Source organism: Uranotaenia lowii, chromosome 1 (genome assembly GCF_029784155.1).
Source record: "Uranotaenia lowii strain MFRU-FL chromosome 1, ASM2978415v1, whole genome shotgun sequence".
NCBI classification, from domain to species: domain Eukaryota; kingdom Metazoa; phylum Arthropoda; class Insecta; order Diptera; family Culicidae; genus Uranotaenia; species Uranotaenia lowii.
Window position 1 is genome coordinate 191,345,456 of NC_073691.1, and position 18,967 is coordinate 191,364,422.

General features: G+C 39.8%; 1 protein-coding gene across 1 annotated transcript in view; it reads left to right on the forward strand.

Annotated features, from left to right (window-relative positions):
* The window catches only part of LOC129741529 (unconventional myosin-Ia-like), a 49,906-nt gene that overhangs the window by 10,499 nt on the left and 20,440 nt on the right, over window positions 1–18,967 (forward strand). Inside the window, exons 4-18 of the mRNA XM_055733273.1 lie at window positions 3,617–3,926; window positions 3,984–4,571; window positions 4,637–4,700; window positions 4,790–4,803; window positions 4,873–4,957; window positions 5,022–5,116; window positions 5,176–5,323; window positions 5,461–5,810; window positions 5,876–6,129; window positions 6,197–6,529; window positions 6,587–6,953; window positions 7,017–7,103; window positions 12,388–12,768; window positions 12,830–12,982; window positions 13,558–13,617. Of these exons, the coding sequence (XP_055589248.1) occupies window positions 3,617–3,926; window positions 3,984–4,571; window positions 4,637–4,700; window positions 4,790–4,803; window positions 4,873–4,957; window positions 5,022–5,116; window positions 5,176–5,323; window positions 5,461–5,810; window positions 5,876–6,129; window positions 6,197–6,529; window positions 6,587–6,953; window positions 7,017–7,103; window positions 12,388–12,768; window positions 12,830–12,982; window positions 13,558–13,617 (3,289 nt within the window). The remainder of the gene's footprint in view (window positions 1–3,616; window positions 3,927–3,983; window positions 4,572–4,636; window positions 4,701–4,789; window positions 4,804–4,872; window positions 4,958–5,021; window positions 5,117–5,175; window positions 5,324–5,460; window positions 5,811–5,875; window positions 6,130–6,196; window positions 6,530–6,586; window positions 6,954–7,016; window positions 7,104–12,387; window positions 12,769–12,829; window positions 12,983–13,557; window positions 13,618–18,967) is intronic.

Consider the following 18,967-nt stretch of genomic DNA (forward strand, 5'->3'; position numbering starts at 1 on the left):
AGTCTGAATTATGTTTTAAATTATTACAATTTTCTTCCAACTTCAAGCCGATTGGGACTTCTTCCACTATAGCCGGAATTTTTAATTTGGAATATTTACTGATTGATTTGTTTAGTTTCACCTTAGGCGAATCATTTCATACAACGACAGGAATACGAAAAAAAGCTGGATTATCACTGCGACTTTTCTTTATCCATGTTGAAAATGCCTTTTTGAATTGTATTGAAGCGTAATATTGCTATTTTAATAAATTCATGACATTGCTAAAGAATTTTTTATTGGAAAAGTCTGCTACCGAGCATGCTTAGAAAATAAAGCAATTGCTAGGAGATTTGTCGAGCGATTACTTCAGATTTGGGCTTTATTCATACCAAATTAGCTTGTTCTAAAAGTAAAAGCTCCTGACAGAGAAAACAGCTGTCAAAAAAAACTTTATTCATATCAACCGAAGCAATTGCTTTAAGCGACTGCTCGACTGCTCGATTTGGTTTAGCAAAAGCAATTGCTAGGTTTTTTTCATACCACCTAATAAACTAATCGTTATTTCACCAATTCAAAATTAAAATTTAATCAGTTCTATTACAAAATTGGTCCTTTTTGGTTTAAAAAATTAAGATGGATTGACTTATTCAATATCTTGTTTAGAATTTCAAAATTTCTCACCAATTTTTCCTTATTCAAATGTTCGAAACTTTAAAGCGATCGTTATTCATTTATATCATGATTAAATCATGATCATAGGCTTAAGTTAAATCTGGATGTTTCGGATCATATGCGAGAAGTCGTTACATAATAATTCAATCAAAATTGCTGAAAAATTGACATAGTTTTCATTCTCTTCCTTTCTCTTTAAAAAAAAAGAGTAAAACGTTCTATTTGCCCTTGATTTTTCCAATAATACAATTCACTTTTTTATTTCAATCTATTTCCCAATTTTTCTCCACGTACGTTTTTAAATTCCTACATTAATATGATTAAGGACATCAGTTCGAATATCCTTTCGAACTATAACACATACAGATGAAGATGGGAATCAAGTTTATACGATTGAATTCGAATGTGTTTGAGTCATAATCACCTTTCAAAATTGTTGTTGTTTTATTTCGCTAAAATGTTCAAATAAATTAAAAAAATATTTGAGGAGAAAAAGCTATCAGCATAACACTAGTCAAAAGTTTTTCCTAATTATTTCCTTTTCCCACATTCTTAATCAAACTTTATTTTGCAAGGATGCAGAGGTGACCTCGGTCCTTAGGCATAAAGTTGTTCCTTTATCCCTTTCTCATTTTCCCAACCTATCTATTGACTACTAGGACGTGGCCGGCGCCGTTATTGATGTTTAAAGAGAGAGCATCAGTTTTGTGCATTGTGAATGTGTAGCCAATCCCAGGTTCCGTTCATTTGATCTTTGAACAAAATTGATGACCTCCGTCAATCACGGAGTAGCAACCATTGGCGATGTGTAACTCGTTCTACTGAGCCACTCCTGCGATCTTGGATCCGAAATGTATTGAATGTATTTAAACCATGTTTAGAAATCAATCACAGAGTATACTAGAATACTTTTAAATTAAAAGACTTTTTAAGGTGCATTTCGGGTTCAATGATTCAAGGTGGATGTGAGTAGTGAATCAAGCTAAGCTAAGCTATGTGGTTTATCTATAGGTGGGGACAATTAAAATCTTTAGTAATAGTTTGTTGTATCCATACAGTTGTTTATGAACGATTGTGACGTAACGCGACGCCATCACGGAGTTAAGTGTTAAGCGCTCAAATGTAGCCATGGATACTTATTACACGGAAAAAAAATTGAGTGGTCATCCCAAAGACGCTGTCATGATAATTTTACCATTTCAGCGCTATAGTATTTTCAACCACGAAAAGTTTAACATCGATTTTGCGAAAGTGCGCATGAAACAATATTGAAATTACTATGTACCTGGTAATTTACGATAACTCTCAATGTTTGTTGTCGAAAATACTATGGTCATGATAATTTCATCATCATTTCTATCACAACTACCGTCCGCATAGTAATTTTGACATTGTGGCACCAATTCATATCAACAAAATACTACGCACATCGTACTTTTGAGAACAAAACATATTTGACTCAAAAACATAAGTGCGTATGATAATTTTACTATGGTAAACATTCTTGTTGTTTACACTAATTCAGGATCATTAATCATCAAACCCGTTTGTAAAAAAAACTAATTTTGAGCTGCTTTATAGTTACATAACTTTGAAAATCATTCCAGAGCATCGGGAGAACACACTAACATTGACCGGCGTGTGTCGGAAGTGTGAATTTTCATGTTTCAAATAATGTCATAATGCATGCATGCAAATAAACAAACAAACATACATAGTAATTTTACTATTTAAATCAAGCTCCTCGCTCCTCCTAATCTTTATCATAACACATACTAGTTTCATCATGAAACATATTAATTTTACTAGGGACAAAGTAAAACAATGCATCATTTCATTGACAATTTTACTAAAACGCAGTCGAATTTACTATGCGCAGCCAAATTGAGCACATGGTAAAATAGCTATGCGTATGGTATTATAAACAACAAAACATATTTGACTCAAAAATATGGTCGCCTGTTGTTCGTTTAAACCACGGATTTAGTAATTTTACTATGCTTTTTTTTGTGTGTAGGAGGAATGTTTGTGACGCAAATTAAGATGTTTATTATTTAGAACAACCAGCGTCGCCGTGCTGCACGTCAGGAAGAAAAAAGCGTAAATGAAGGTGCTTTGATTGTGATTTATGAAATTACATGAAATATTGTATGCCGTCAGTGAATGGCGACTTCAACGCCGAGACGCTCATGGACGTTTGTGACGTAGCAATCAAAACCATTGAAAAAACTGATTCTCAGGACGACCTCCCAATGGCTCTGGCCCGATGACCTTCAATGATTCAATGGCTCTTCCAATGGCTTGTTCCAGCCCGACGACCTCCAGTTGGCTTTCCGACTTCATGCCTTCCGGTAAGTCTTTCAGGGGATCTTGGTTTGACGGCCACCACCTGGTTTCTGACTTGGTGACCTTCCCCCGCCAATCTTCTATGGCTTCAAAAAAGATGACCTCCCTGTAGCTCTGGCATACGACCGCGTCGTATCCTCAGTCCAACGATCTTCCATGGCACCGGTCCAACGATCTCCCAGTGGTTCCGCTTCGACCCTCCCGGGTCGCAGACCTTCCAATAGATCCCAGTCTGCTCACAATACATCCGGCCCAAGGACCTTCCAGGGCATCTGTCCAACGAGCTCCCGTGTTTCCAGACTTATCGACCTCCACCCTGCTTCCCGATCCGATGATATACCTCAACACTGGCAAGATTTCTTGGTCCAAGGTCGTTGACCGATAAGTATCCATTTTAACAAAAGCAGATGCGAATACCAAATTTGGTTGTTAATTTGGTTGTTAATGGTAAAGTTTCCTTACCCACAGGAATATTACTGAAGTCGGGGAAAACTTCATTCTACAAAGGTTTCACAATCGGTTTAGAAAGTTAATTTGGACTGTCGAACGAGAAATTTAAATCGGGTTTGAATACGAGTGACATGAATTTCTGATCAATTGAATTTTTTTTCTGTAGCTTTGCACTGGCCAACTCGGCCCACCAGTTCCTGCTCAACTACAACGAGGACCAGTGTATTGTGATGTTCGGTGAAAGTGGGGCCGGAAAAACCGAATCCGCCCGGATGATTGTCCACTTCCTGACGCAGCTGTCGGAGATGCGCCGCAGCCGGACCCCCATGTTTGCTTTGAAAGGATCCAACCCGAGCTCCCGGCAAACGACACCGAAGCACTGTACCATAACCCGAGTGGGATCATCGTTCGAGAGCGGTTCCGGTACAGGGGGGGCTGGTCGGCTGGACAGCATCATGAAGTACAACACATCGAGGGTAACTGATAGCTTGAATTTTCAAAATTTAATCAGTACTAAAGCCTTTTTTTTGTAGAAATGTTCGCACGAAAAAACGGTCGAGTTCGATCTGATTGCACATCACAAGAGTACCGAGAATTTGGCAGCCATGGCCATGGGTAGTGGTCCCGGCAGTGGGAGCTTCTCGACCGGAAGCACACCGAAATGTCTGAAACACTCGAACCAATCGATCAGCCGATCAACGGAAGGAAGTGATTTTCCCACCAAGTCCACTCTAAAGTCAGCCTTTGCTTCCCCCGCCAGTTGTCCCAGGCACAATTGTACTAGCGCCGGAAGTAGCCACATGGATCTGCATCGAATGTGCGGTGGTGGTTCGTTCAATTCTCCGTCCTTGCAGAAGCGATGCAATTTGGGTAGATGCTGCCATCAGAGCAGTACCCGATCTATCCACAAGTCTTCCTCGTCGATTGCGCTGACCTATGACCACAGTAATAATATGTCGCCTTCGGTGCACCGGAGACAGATTCTGAAATCGATCACCAAGGAGGTGTACCTGCGAGATCTGGAACTGTACCGAATGCGGGACCGGGTGGCACACGCTGAAGTGTTCCTGGAGGCCATGGGCAATGCTTCGACCATCAAAAACAGCAATTCGAGCAGATTTGTGAGTTGTTCGTTGAGGTTTATTGGTTTGGAATGGGAATCTTACCAACCACTCATATGTTACAGGGAAAATTTTTCGATATAGAATTTGACTACAAGGGAGATCCGGCCGGAGGACATCTCACTTTGTGTAAGTAAATTAAAAAAATGAATGTAAAAATATTACAAATCTTACTTACCGTGTTTCCCGATCAATTTTGACATGCTCAACATTTATAGATATGTTGGAAAAGGTATTCTTCATCTGTTCAAATACATCGTCTGAGATAAGCTTGACTAAAACTGTTCCTTTTATTTTTCAGTCACGTGTCACATCGCGCAGTCCCGGAGAACGAAATTTCCATATATTTTACCAGCTACTGTCGGGCGCTGACATCCACTTGCTCAGTAAGATTAAATTCTAGCAATTAGCAATTTCCTGCGGAGAATACTAAAATTCTCAATTTTCCAGAATCACTGAGATTGCAGCGCAACATCGATAAGTACGACTTGCTCAAATACAGTTTCACGAACGAGGACGATCGAACCAATTTTGGCTTTACGAAGGTATGTTTTGAACTTTGACCTGCGATCAACCAATTCATGTTCGACCCTCTGTTCCACAGCGATCCCTGGAGGTGATTGGATTTAGCCAGGAGGAGATATTCTCCATCTTCACCATCCTGGCGGTCGTCCTGAAGTTGGGTAATCTTGTGTTCATATCCACGACGAACATCGACGGTTGTGAAGGTTGTGAAATTTCCAACGAATACGGTAGGTTTTTTTTTTCTGGGGTCAAACATAAACTTAGCCAATCACCATCTTGAAGGCCTTTATGTGTCGTTTTAAAAACGACTATACATATTTGTGATCTCGATTCGATTATATAACCAAAAATCATTTTGTTTTAGAGCTGGAAGAAATCGCTCAACTGCTGCAAGTGGACAGCCACCTGTTGTTCTACTGCCTGACGCGCATCGGCGAAAACTGGGACCACATCGAAACGGATGGGTCCGAGATCGATGCCATGTACGCGTCCAAAATCAAAGCCACCCTGTGCCGGACGCTGTACGGGCGCCTTTTTGCGCTGATAGCGGCCCGCATCAACGAGCAGCTCAAACTCAAACAGTACGGTATGGTGGCCAGTAGTACGGTACGGGGTCGCACCATCGGGCTGCTCGATTTCTACGGCTTCGAGGTGCTGGAGAAGAACTCGTTCGAACAGCTCGCCATCAACTATTGCAACGAACGATTGCAACAGGTTGGTTAAGATTTTTTCTCTTTATGTTCGTGCTCTTTGATGACTTTTTCTTTTGTTACCTTTAGCATTACGTAAAAAATGTGCTCAAATATCAGCAAGACTTGTATATGGCCGAGGGTCTTGACTGGATCAAGATTGACTACTTTGACAATCAGCCGATCTGTGAACTCATCGATAAACCGTGCTATGGAGTGCTACATCTGCTAGATGAGCCACAGGTTATCAACGATGGCATCCTGCTAACTCGGCTACACCAATGCTGCACCGGGCATACAAATTTCCTCTCCAGAGATCCAAGTTTGCCTTCGAATGCTTTTCAGTAAGTTTTGCTAGCTAGAGGTTCAAGAAACACATTATACCATCCAATGTTTTTCTTTTGCGCGTAGAATTCGTCACTTTGAAGGACCAGTGCTGTACTCGAGCCTCGGTTTCACGGAGAAAAACCTCGACCTATTGCCGAAGCATGTCAGTGCCTGTCTGTACCAGAACTGTGAGCTGCCAATAGTGGCCAGCCTGTTTCCGGAGGGAAATCCGAAGCGGCACAGTGTCGGTCGCAAGCCCACCAGTCTCAGCACAACGCTTCGTACCTCGCTGCAAACGCTGCTGAAGCAGGTCGAACAGCGCTACAACCACTACATCTTCTGCATCAAACCGAACGAGCTGAAGCAGCCCAAAATGTTCGAACTGGGTTTGGTGCAGCATCAAGTTCGTTACATGTGGTAAGATTATTTTGTAGTCTAAAACCGAAAGGAATTTCAAGACTAATATCTCCATAGCCTAATGCCACTGATAAACCTCTGGCGAAACGGTCATTACTTCAATATGGTGCATTCGCGCTTCGTTCAACGCTATAAACTGCTGTGTCAGTACACGTGGCCCCACTTCAGCGGGAGCATGATCGATGGGGTGGCCCTGATTGTACGAAGCGTTCCTTTACCGGCGGCAGAGTTCACCATCGGTCGCAAGAAGGTGTTCATCCGGAGTCCACGAACCGTGTACGAGCTGGACGAGTTCCGGAAGGTGCGACTAAACGAGCTGGCCGTGTTGATCCAGAAAACGTATCGGTGCTACACCAAACGGAAACGCTTTGTGACACTTCGACGCAGCCAGCTTGTAATCGCCGGGTTCTGGAGGACGTGGCGGGTATGTTGAAACAATGTTTGTTAGATCTCAGAAGTTTACACTATCAAACTTTATCCTATCCAGGAGCGGGAAAATATCCGGATAGCTGAGTTCAAAAAACAGGCTAGATGGGCCGTGCAAGTGATTGCTCGATTTTTTGTGCTGATTAAGGTGAGTCACAACACTGTTGCCAATACGTAGCCATACAATTCGTGACTGAATAACGAACACGAAATTATTGCGATACCGAAAATGTCATGCCAATTTTCTTATAATGTTTAGAATCAAACTTAAATTTGAGGATAGTTTTATACATATATTTACTTCAAAATCAAAAGAAAAATTAATCGATGGAGCCTTGAGTGTGAAATTGAACGCATTTTCGCTTGATGCCCTCCATCAAATTCTTTACAGTGTCATCCGGTAGCTTCTCGTCTATGACTGTCTTATTGCTTTTCCGAAGTTCCCGCTTCATTATTGCCCAGTACTGCTCCACCGGGCGCAGCTCTAGACAGTTACAAGTGACTTGACAAATTTTGCCTGCTAGTGAATCGGATTCAGCGTTAAGTGGTGCTGCTCCAATTTTTAAGTGGTGTTGCTGATTTTCCCAAATTTTCACAACCGAAGACAATATGAATTCCCCGACCCAGAAAGTGAAGAAAATAGATGCTCTGATTTTCCGCAGGGAACATGAGTTCCAAAAAGTGAAAAAGATTTTCCATGTGGTCTATCCTAGTGATAATTTGAGTATGCAGATGACTGTAGGAAGAATCAGAGCCTACTTTATGTTCATTGGCCAAGCACAAGAAGAATTTTATGCCGCTCATAAACAAATCCTTGATCTAGCTCCCTTCAAAGATCTTGAAGCCCATTTCCAGTATCTAAGTGCCTTTGAGTTGCTCTGTTCCGAAGTTTTGATCGCTCTCCAGAAATTGTCTTCCCAGAATTCCATAAGTTATGTGAGATCAACTTCCGCCTTAAGTTATGCACCATGTGTTAAAAGTGAAATTCCAATTAATAAGTTAAGTGAAAGTTTCCCAATCAAAGAAGAACACATCTGCCAAAATTTTGAACAAACCTCCGATCAAAATTCAAAATATGAAAAAACAAGAAAAGAGAAAATCCATGTTATTTCCGAAGAAACCAATTCCACTCCCGAAAAATCTGATTATTCCAAAAATTATGAAGATGTTAATTCAAAAACTGTTAAAAATAAGTTCAACCCAGACAAAGATAGTTTCCCCCGAGAAAGTGAAGTGAAGTTTCCTCCAAAAAAAGGTGCAACTAAGATGCATCTTTCTGTTCCGCTCCAGAATGAAGTTCCGTCTGCTGCCGACAAGAAAGTTTTTAATGATACAGTGTTCCCTTCCAATGAATCCTTCCACTTTAAGTGTAAACTTGGAAAGTGTAAATTCGGAAAAGAAAATCTAAGCGACATATCTCGATGAAAAGTTTTCCTGCAGTCGCTGAAAATTCTCCGGATAAAATTCCTATTTTTGAGTGTAACAAACAATCCAAGAACAAGTCCGCCGTGAAAATTTTTCCAACAATCATTGAAAAACTTCCCAACGAAACTCCTAAGTGTAAGTCAAGCTATCCTACCAAAAGATTCAAGAATTTAAGGTTTTCCCACAAACATTTTGAGTGCTTTGAAGTAAATAGACCGTTCATGAGTTCCAGCATAACTTCCAACTCAAAGTTCCCAGTTTTTCAACCAAATGAATGTCCTTTGCTGCAAGCTCTTGTTGGAATTTTCCTTCGTTGTCATCCTGAAGCCGATTCCTCGGCACTTATGGAAAATTATTGGTGTCAGTCCTGGTTCCGAAGTGCGAGGTCGAAAGTGCGCAAAAAACTTGGTATTGCGTGCACTACTCCAAGGTCCCCAACGTTCCTAACAGCCCGACGACGAGGAAGATTGAAATTCCGAAGATTCCCCGGGGGAGTATGTTCGAGCCAAACTCGAAGAATTGGCAACGTCGCAATTGCGCCACCAACGAAATAAGTCATCACCGATCACCGCCTGCTACTTTTGTGTGTTGTTTGTCCATTCAAGGATATGCATTCATATGTGTACATAGGAAACGCCGGTAAACGCCGGCCGGCGTACAACAACAATTGCATGCTGTTACTTCAGTCAGCGAGCAGTGGAAAGTTCCATTGCGCACACAGATGTTTGTGTGCGTGTGAATGAAGCAATCATTCAAGCAACCTGCGTGTTCGCCAATCCATTCAGATCCATTCCATCCGTCGACAAGTGAAGACGTCGAATTTAAGTCAAGTCAAGTGTTCCTCCATTCTAGAAGTTTGTTCCTCCAAGTTAAGATTCCTTCCTACGAGTTTGTTCCTGCTAAGTTAAGTTTCCTTCCTCCTTTAATTCCTTCCAAGTTTCCAAGTTAAGTTAAGTTAAGTTTTCCTTCCTCCGTTTAGTTATGATTCCTCCAATTAATTTAAGTGTATATAGTGTAAATAAAACTGTATATAGAGAAAATTTTAGTGCCTCGTTATAAGTGAAAATCCCTCCAATTAGCATCCGGGAAATTGTGTCTTCGGACTTATCGAACGGTCCCCAAGTCGAGCAAAATACAGTCCACGGCTCTTTCATTGGTCCGATTCGAACCGGATAAGAACTTTGACTGTTTCGAAAGTCTGCTGCGCTCCGGGTGCAAAGTTTTAAGTGAAAAAAGCCCTCAAAAAACTTAAGTGTAAAAGCTTTACCGTAAAAGTGATTGGACTAAATTTTCCTGCCAGTGAATCGGATTCAGCTGCTCCGATTTTTAAGTGAATTGTGCTGATTTTCCCAAAATTTCACCACCACAAACAATATGAATTCCCCGACCCAGAAAATGAAGAAAATAGATGCTCTGATTCTCCGCAGGGAGTATGAGCTCCAAAAAGTGCAAAAAATTGCAAGTGCGCTACATCAGTATGACGGCTTAAGTTTCCAGATTTCCGTAGGAAGAATAAGAGCCTACTTTAATTTTATCGGCCAAGCCCAAGAAGAATATTTTGCCGCTCATAAACAAATTCTAGATCTTGCTTCCTTCAAAGATCTTGAAGCCCACTTTGAGCATCTAAGTGCCTTTGAATTGCTCTGTTCCGAAGTTTTGAATGCTCTCCAGAAACTGTCTTCTGAGATTTCCATAAAATATGTGAGAATAACTTCCGCCTTAAGTCATGCACCATTTGTTAAATGTGAAGTTCCGAATAACACGTTAAGTGAAAGTTTCGCAATCCAAGAAGAACATATCTGTCAAAATTTTGAACAATCCTCACATCAGAATTCAAAATGTGAAGAAATAAGTGAAGATGAAACCTATATTATTCCCGAAGAAACCAAATCCAATCCCGAAAAAATTAATTCCTCCAAAAATAGTGAAGAAAAGTCCAACTCTGAAGAAGATAAATTTTCCCAAGAAAGTGAATTGAAGTTTCCTCCAAAAAAGGATCCAATTAAGAAGCAACTTCCGGTTCTGCTTCAGAATGAAGTTCCGTCATCTGCCAACAAGAAAATTCCCAAGGATCTAGTGTTCCCTTCCAACAAATCCTTCCACTTTAAGTGTAAACCAATCCGAAAAGGGAAATTTAAGCATCATATAAAGAAGAAAAATTTTCCTGCCGTCCGCGTCGCTGAAAAGGCTCCGGAAAAAATTCCAATTTTTGAATGTAACAAACAATCCAAGAAAAAGAGTGCCATAAGAAATTTTCCAATAATCGTGGAAAATTTTCCAAATCATCCTTCAAAGTTAAGCAAACCTCCCGAAAGATCTAAGATCATAACAATGTTCCCACATTTCCAACCGAATGGCTATCCTTTGATGCAATCTCCTGATGGCATTTTGCTTCGTCGTCATCCTCAAGCAGATCCCTTGGCACTCTTGGAAAATTACTTGTGCCAGTCCTGGTTCATGAGTGCGAGGTCGACAGTGCGCAAAAACTTGGTATTGCGTGCACTACTCCGAGGTTCCTAGCGTACCGGACAGCCCGACGACGAGGAAGATTGAAAATCCGAAGATTCCCCGGGGGAGTATGTTCGAGCCAAACTCGAAGAATTGGCAACGTCGCAATTTTGCCACCAACGAAAAAATCATCACCGATCACCGCCTGTGTGTTGTTTGTCCATTCAAGGCCATGAATTCATACGTGCGCATAAAAAACGCCGGCCGGCGTACAACAACAATTGCATGCAGTTGCGTCAGCCAGCCGCCAGTGGAAATTTCCGTTGCGCACACAGATGTGTGTATGTGTATGAATAAAACAATCATCCAATCCAAGCAACCGGCGTGTTCGCCACTCGATTCAGATCCTTTCAAGTTTCCGGCCAGTTAAGACGTGGCTCTTTAAGAAGAAGTTCCTGCTGAGTTAAGTTCCTCCTTAAGATTCCTTCCCACAAGTTGAAGTTAATTCCTTCCAAGTTTTCAAGTTAAGTTAAGTTAAGTTTTCCTTCCTCCTTGAGTTATGATTCCTACAAATAAGTCCAAGTGTAAATAGTGTAAATAAAACTGTACATAGAGAATATTTCAGTGATTCATTATTCAAGTTCCCCCCCTCTCAACACATCCGGTAAATTGTGTCTTCGGACTTTCGAACGGTCCCCAAATCGAGCAAAAATACAGTCCACGGCTCTTTCAGATGGGTTCATGTCTTTCGGAACAAAATGAAAAGAGTTGGCCTCATACCACTCGAGCACACTTTTAGAATAGTGGCATGATGCCAAATCAGGAAGAAAAACCGGAGCATTGTCGTGCTGTTGCAACAACGACGAAAGGCGCTTCTCGAGGCACTCAGATTTGTTGATCTCACCATTTACTGTGCCCTTTGTCACGAAAGACTCACTCCTCAGTCCGCAAGAGCAGATGGTCTGCCAAACAAGATATTTGAAGGCGAATTTCGACATTTTCTTCTTCGTAAATTTGTCGTCCACATCGAACTTGCTCTTGCCGGTGAAAAAAGCCAACCTCGGAATTTGTTTAAAATCGGCTTTCATATGCGTTTCGTCGTCCATCACACAGCAACCATTTTTTGTCAGCAGGTTTTCTTCCAGCTCCTTTGCCGTGGTCCAACGTCAACCGCTCCTGGAGCCACTTCAACACTCTGGAGACGGTTGATTGGTGAATGTTCAACATTTTTCCCAACTGCCGGTGCGACAGGTCAGAGAATTCCAGGTGTTTGGAAAGAATTTGTTCTCTCGACTCGCGTTGGTTCACCTCCATTTTCGTTGAATCGAAAAACACGACTTCGAGTTTGACAGCATGTAAACAATACACATTAATGAGAAAGTGTGCAAAATTTGGTTGATTTTTACCTAATGGTAAACAAGTTATGCCTTGTTGAATGTGTCGCAATAATTTCGTGTTCGCCCTCTATGAACGAAGGTGTAGTGTGGAATACTTATATTACTTTCTATCGATGTAAATTTAAGTGATTTTACTAATCAACCAAAATTACTAACCCCCAGACTCGGGAGTTCCTGCTGACGTTGCTGCTTCGACTGCCCCATGACAACATGAGTCCCATCTGCCATGATTGGCCTCCGGCACCGTCCTTCCTGGCCGAAACTTCCCAGCTGCTGCGGAACATTTTCCATCGATGGCGATGCTACAAGTACCGGAAGTCGTTCGATCAGCCGGCCCGGAATCGGATGCGCGAGAAGGTCACGGCCAGCATCATCTTCAAGGATCGCAAAATTTCCTACCCACGAACGGTGGCCCACCCTTTCCACGGTGACTACATCCGGCTGCGGCAGAACGTCCAGTGGAAGCGAGTTAGCTGCGAGCACAACGATCAGTACGTGGTGTTTGCCGACATGATTAACAAGATCACACGATCCAGTGGAAAGGTATAACCGGCTGATCCATTGACATTTGAATCCAAGTTAAAATTGCGCTAATTTTTTGTAGTTCATTCCCATCCTGCTGGTGGTGTCCACAAACTCGATGCTTCTGTTGGATCAAAAAACGATGCAGATCAAGTATCGGATACCGGCCTCGGAGATCTACCGGATGTCTCTGAGTCCGTACTTCGACGACATCGCGGTCATCCACATAAGAGCTGTAAGTAGTCGCAATATTCCTAGATCGGTAGATGCTTTACTGGCCTGTTGTGTGATGATGATTAAATACAAATTTAGCGAAAAAATTATAGAGTCATAGACCATTTAGACATGTCCCAAAAACTGCACCACCGACCTATTTTCTGATAGTAGACTTTTGTGTGTTTTTTCTTCCCCCGTTTTTTTTTTCGAAACGATCAACCGCTTATCGTGTCGCATCCTTGAAATCTCATTCAACCCACAAAACAAAACAAACCAACAACAACCCGCCGTGATGTGTACAAAAACAATCATGCTTCCTCGCCAAAAAACAAAACAAAACCATGCTATTGTTGCTGTGTTGTTGCTGCCGGGATGACGCTCCCGGGGCATTTCCCGTGGTCCATGTGTGCCTCCTCACGTATTTTGAACCTTTGTAAACACCAACCGTGTTATGAATGTTGCGATCCCTTGTACCCATGCCACACCATCAATGTGAATCCATGTGTCCATTCGTCTGTGTGTGGGTGTCCGTGTATGTGTGTGCATTTTTGTTCTGTTCTGTGTTCCGTGGACCAATGCGCGCGCTTTCCGTAGGATAACTATAGTTCCAACATGTCGGACCGCTCGGAGTCACCAACGGGGTGTCTATTTCAGGTAACTTTTCTCTGTTTCAGCATTTTGCTTGTTTTCATTTGATTTCATAAGCTTTGAGCACAATGTTTTCTGACCCACACTTTTTTTAAAGACCATTTTGTATGACGTAGGTTATTAAAAAATGTCGCCATGGCTGCACAAATAAACACCATTATGTTTGAAATGTTTTCTGGAGTAATCAAGGAATCAGCGTTACCTCATTCTAATCTGTACCACAGAGAACAGACGTACAAGCTCGAACAAAAAATCTTTAAAAAAGTGTGTAAAATTTCAAATGCTGACACCCAAATAATACGTTGAACAGTGAAAACAGTGACATCTATAGCGCCGTTCAAAAGTTACAAATCAAATTTTCACAGCTCTCTTTGGCGTATTTGGAGACATCTGGTGGTTAAGCCAAAAAGGAAAAATTGGTTAAAATGTTCGTTGGAAATTTTACACAAGTTTCGTGAGATAGCTTGTACGTCTGTTCTCTGTGTCTGTACTATCAACCGAAATTCCTCGTTATTTAGGCATATCAGTGCTAAAAAATTGAACAAAGGCTTGGTCGCCCACATGTGTTTATTGTTAAAATGGGCTTCTTGTAGGTTAATAAATGAATTTTCAAGGGAATTTTTCGAATTTGCATAAAATTGTAAACGCAACTCATTGTAAAATTCCTTTTTTATGCACTCGACGCATAATTATGCACTCGACGCATAATTAATGAATTAATTAATAATTCAATTTGCCGTGTAGGGGAAAGGTTTCCTAAATGGGCCTATCGGGTTAAATGACCCTACGGCTGTTTGATGAAATGGCTGACTAGACAGCTTATCTGACCAATGCATTTTGAGGGTGATACGCTTAGAACATAAGGCAAGAAAGAATTTTATGAATTAACAAACTCAAAAAAAATTAAAAAAATCATACAAGGTTTTGCTACATTTTGATGTAATATTTCGACTTTTAAAAATTATACGTAAAGAAGCTTAAAACAAAAACTAGGATGGTTTTTGTTTCTTACTCAAATGAACTTAAGAAATACAACATATTTCAGCTTTTGTGGAGGTTTAATATTGATTATATAGTGGAATAATTGAGTGTTTTTGTATGCCCCTATCATGTTTGTAAAATGCCTCCATCCTAAAATAACAGATTAAATAGAATAAATAAATGATTTTTATCATTGAACCTTCAAATCTAAGCTCTGAATAACATCTTAAGAGAGAATTGAAGATCTAAAAACAGATTTGATAAAGTTTTTCTCATGGATGAACTGCCTCCATAGCATGGCAACCCTAACTTTTGTTTTATTCTATAAAATTATAATATACATAGATTTTTATAAAACTTCAGCTTTGTCGTACGGAAATTATTACTTTCTAGCAGTTTCAATGAAATTATACGGAAATATTGCACAAAAAACTGAAATTTTGTTCAAAACATAAATAGGCGCATTTAGCCCGCACGGTTTGAGGTTCGGCATTTTAGACAACACTTATAATAAAATCATTTTCTTGGAAACAGAAGAAAATTTTAAGATAAAAATTACTCCAATGTATAGAAAACAGATTTCTGCATACGTATATATAGTTTTTGTACACATATTCCATGTGATATTTGATTAAATCAGTGTTCTGCTTAATAGGCGCATATAGCCCGCTCCTCCCCTATTCAGATTAATTCTCGACAACGAACCACTGAACATTACTATTCCATCGTCGAAGTTTAAAATTCACGTTAAGCGACGTTATTTTTGATTGAAAATTGTACAATTTACTCTTGAAAGTTGATAGTTTCAAGTTTCAATGCCATAACAGTATATTAAGAGGAAAAATAATATCTTTTGTTGACAGTTTTTTCTCCGTTTTTATTTGAATTTCCCGGTGCTATTTTCAATGCGTTTTTCCGGTTCTGGCCACCCTGTTTAAAACTTAATGTTGCTTTGAATTTATCACTTTTTAAAAAAAAGTTATCTTCAATTTTATTTGAATGCGAGCAATTTTAAGATATGAATTACAACTTTTTTATAATGACAACTTCTATACTCGAAATAAAGTGAGCATGTCCACGTGGACATACCCCTACTCCCTTCTACGTGGACATTTCCAGGATTTTATGACAAATATGAATATTTGCTCGCATTTTTTCTCGAATTTTAACTCAATTTTCCACTATCAGCATTACCTACACATTCGCTTACAACTTTGCAGATTTAAATGATGTCATGCTTAAGGGGGGGAGAGGGAGTTTCGATTTTTGTGACATGGGTGGAGGGGGGTCTCAGCTTGAACGTGACATCACATATTGTTACAAAAAAAGACAAAACAATAATAAATAATTTTATCCTAAACTCAATAAAATTATACTAAATATCTAAACATTATGAGCATAAGAATGTTCACAAGAACACTTCCACTGCAACACTTAGGAAAGTCTGCCCCACTAAAATTGTGGCAAAACGTGAACAGGAATGCTTGGCTATTCTAACCTGTGGAGAAGATTTGGATTGCGAATTGATTGAAGAAAATGCACTAGGTTTAAATGATTCTACATAAACCGTTGTGACCGACCTAATGGTAGGGTACTTCTGTCTATAATGCCTTTGCGGGGTAAAATGCCAGCGACTATATTTTGATAAATTTTAGAGATTTGCGAAGTTTTTTTACACAAATGTGTTCTTATAATCAACACACAAAATTTCCGAGGCCGAAAATTAGCAAAATTTTGCTCAAATTTGACCAGCTAAAAACTTAGCAATCAATTTAGCAATTTTTTTTAACTAAAATTTTAGCAAAATAGCTAAATGTGTCCTGACTAAGTTTTTACTAATTTTCCAGTAACTGAAATCTCTCATTGCTAAATTCTTAGCAAAAATGTTTTTGCCCCCTAAAATTACTAGAATTTTAGTAAATTTAAGATTTTAAATTATCCGTTGTAGTTCTATTTAGAAATGAATATATGTAATGCATTTTGGATTTATTTCATTTTATTTTACACTTTATGAAGTATACTCAAACAATTTTAAACACCTGCTTAGGAAGGGAGTAGTAACAAGCCGTTAGCCTTGATTATAGTAACCACAGCAACAACCGTCCGAAGGATGCACTATTTTTCATCTCCCGCTGGTGTTTTTTCAATACTTGATGGCGTTCCATGAATGCCGAAGATATTGATATAAGAACCTCACATGGCTCACATCCTCCGGAATCTGAGAATTGGAAAACAAATTAAATTGTTAGTAATGCTGGACAGATTAAGTCACATTGAAGAACAATATATTAGATTTTTTTTTGAGGTGGGATAAATCTTTATATTAGAAGAAAACCTCCAAAAACTCGAAACAGAAAGTAGAAAATAGTTGTCTTAAGATTCTGTTTCATGTACAGAATTCAGATTTCCATTCTTACATTTGATATGGGTATGTAAAATTTCGTTTTATTGCAGCCGATATTATGAATATGGATAAAAAAACACGTTCATCATCTAATTATTTATGTAACGATATTTTTTGCAAAGAATTTCATTTAGAACATAAGTAAACTTAAATGATGGCTGACAAAAATTCGCCTTGAAAACGTTCAGGGGGCGAAAACTTATTTCGAGTTTGAAATTTACATTAATTTACCAAACCATTTCAAGACAAAGGGTTGAAAGAGCAAAAAAAACTATTTTCAACAAAACACGCTTCCAAGTTGACGTATGTTGTGATTTTCCATATATTTTTCGCAAAGTGGTAGTTTTTGATCGATCAAAAAGCATGAGCAAGCAAGTAAAGCTTAATATTGGGCAAATCAGATTTTCAGATAGATTTTAATTTAGAGAATCGTTGAGCGTTATTAATCTTAATAGAACAGTTTTCCACTCATACCTCTTGGGCGCTTATGGTCTTATTTTATATTAGAATGTTTGTCTACAAAAAAAACTTTTCAACTTACCTTTTTCTCCTTATGATACCAAAATCGAAGCCGTTTAATCTTTGTTGGTGAGATCATAGAGTAGCACAGAGGGTTTTGTTGAAGTTCTCACTTGGTAGTTCCAATCTGCGAATGAATAAACTTATTGAACTATAGGCTACATCGTTTAATTAAATCAAATAATTACCACTTTCAATATGCTAGAGTTTCTTACATCTCATCGACTCATTCTTTTCTCTTTCTATCATTTCCTCGGTGCTTGACATGTACCGGTTGATATCCATATATGATTCCATTACGATGCACAATGCTTGACTGCATAACGTTAATAGCAGTTCCAGAAGACGTATAAATTTTGAAAATCTGAAATAATGGAAAAAAATTCTTTCAAATTCAAATTCAATGCAGAAATTGCTACGAACGAGGTAACTGTTGCGAAAGACACAATATTGATTGAGCGAATTATATTAATTTAAAAAAAACTTACCAACCTTGGGTTCTTTTTATGGCAAACACAAAAAAAAGTCCTTCCGGCAACGATTTTTTCGCCTCTAGCAACGTAAACGAAAACCGACATTTTCATGCCCATTGATCTAGACGGCAGAGTGAGAGCGGTCTGAATCTGGATCACAGAGCCAGCGGGGCCAAATGACCATCGAATCGGCAGAACATCAGTATGATTTTTTGAACAGGAGCACGAGCACGAGCCACGAGCAGGGGCAGAAAAATTTTATAACCTGAAAACAAAGAAAACATCAAATATAAAAAAAAAGAAGTTGTAATTTTCATGTAACCCTTTAAGCACGGAATGCAACACGAATACAGAACAACGGCTTTCTCCTAATTTTACCTACAGTCCACTTTGCACTTACTTATAAAGGTTTTGTGTTGTTGGTTTCGGTGCAGCCATTCCAAACAGGTTTCTACCAACCAGAAGGGGAAAAAAATTGTGCTTGGCCTTTGGTCTGACTACCCAGATAATCATGAGAAGCTGGCTGATTTCCGGAAACCCTGCAGTGGTTTGCCTTAGAAAACTTGGGGGCCGTTCCGCTTCCTCTTCCTATACTCGCTAGTGGTGGCCATGGACGAGTGGCTTTGGGGGTAATCAAGCTGGATATGCAGGTGGAGTCAGGGGCGTCAACGATAGACAGCAGCAGCAAGGTGAAATAATACTCACCCAAATCGTCATCCCGGGCGGGCGATCACCCGTCGTCTTCCGACAGGATTTCTCGGGAACACTCAAAACCACGATTCAGCTCGGAGGGAACCCATCGATTGTGCACGGCCGCCCATTCTATCTGATGAAGGTTCTTTCATCCAGGAGAAAACGGAATGCAATATAAAACGCAAGCGACCCGTAAACGTTCTGAAATCGCGACCGCCCGAAAAGAAAACAAAAATAAAATTCCTCTGTCAAACGAAACGCGGTTCATGTACAAACTAAAAGTTCG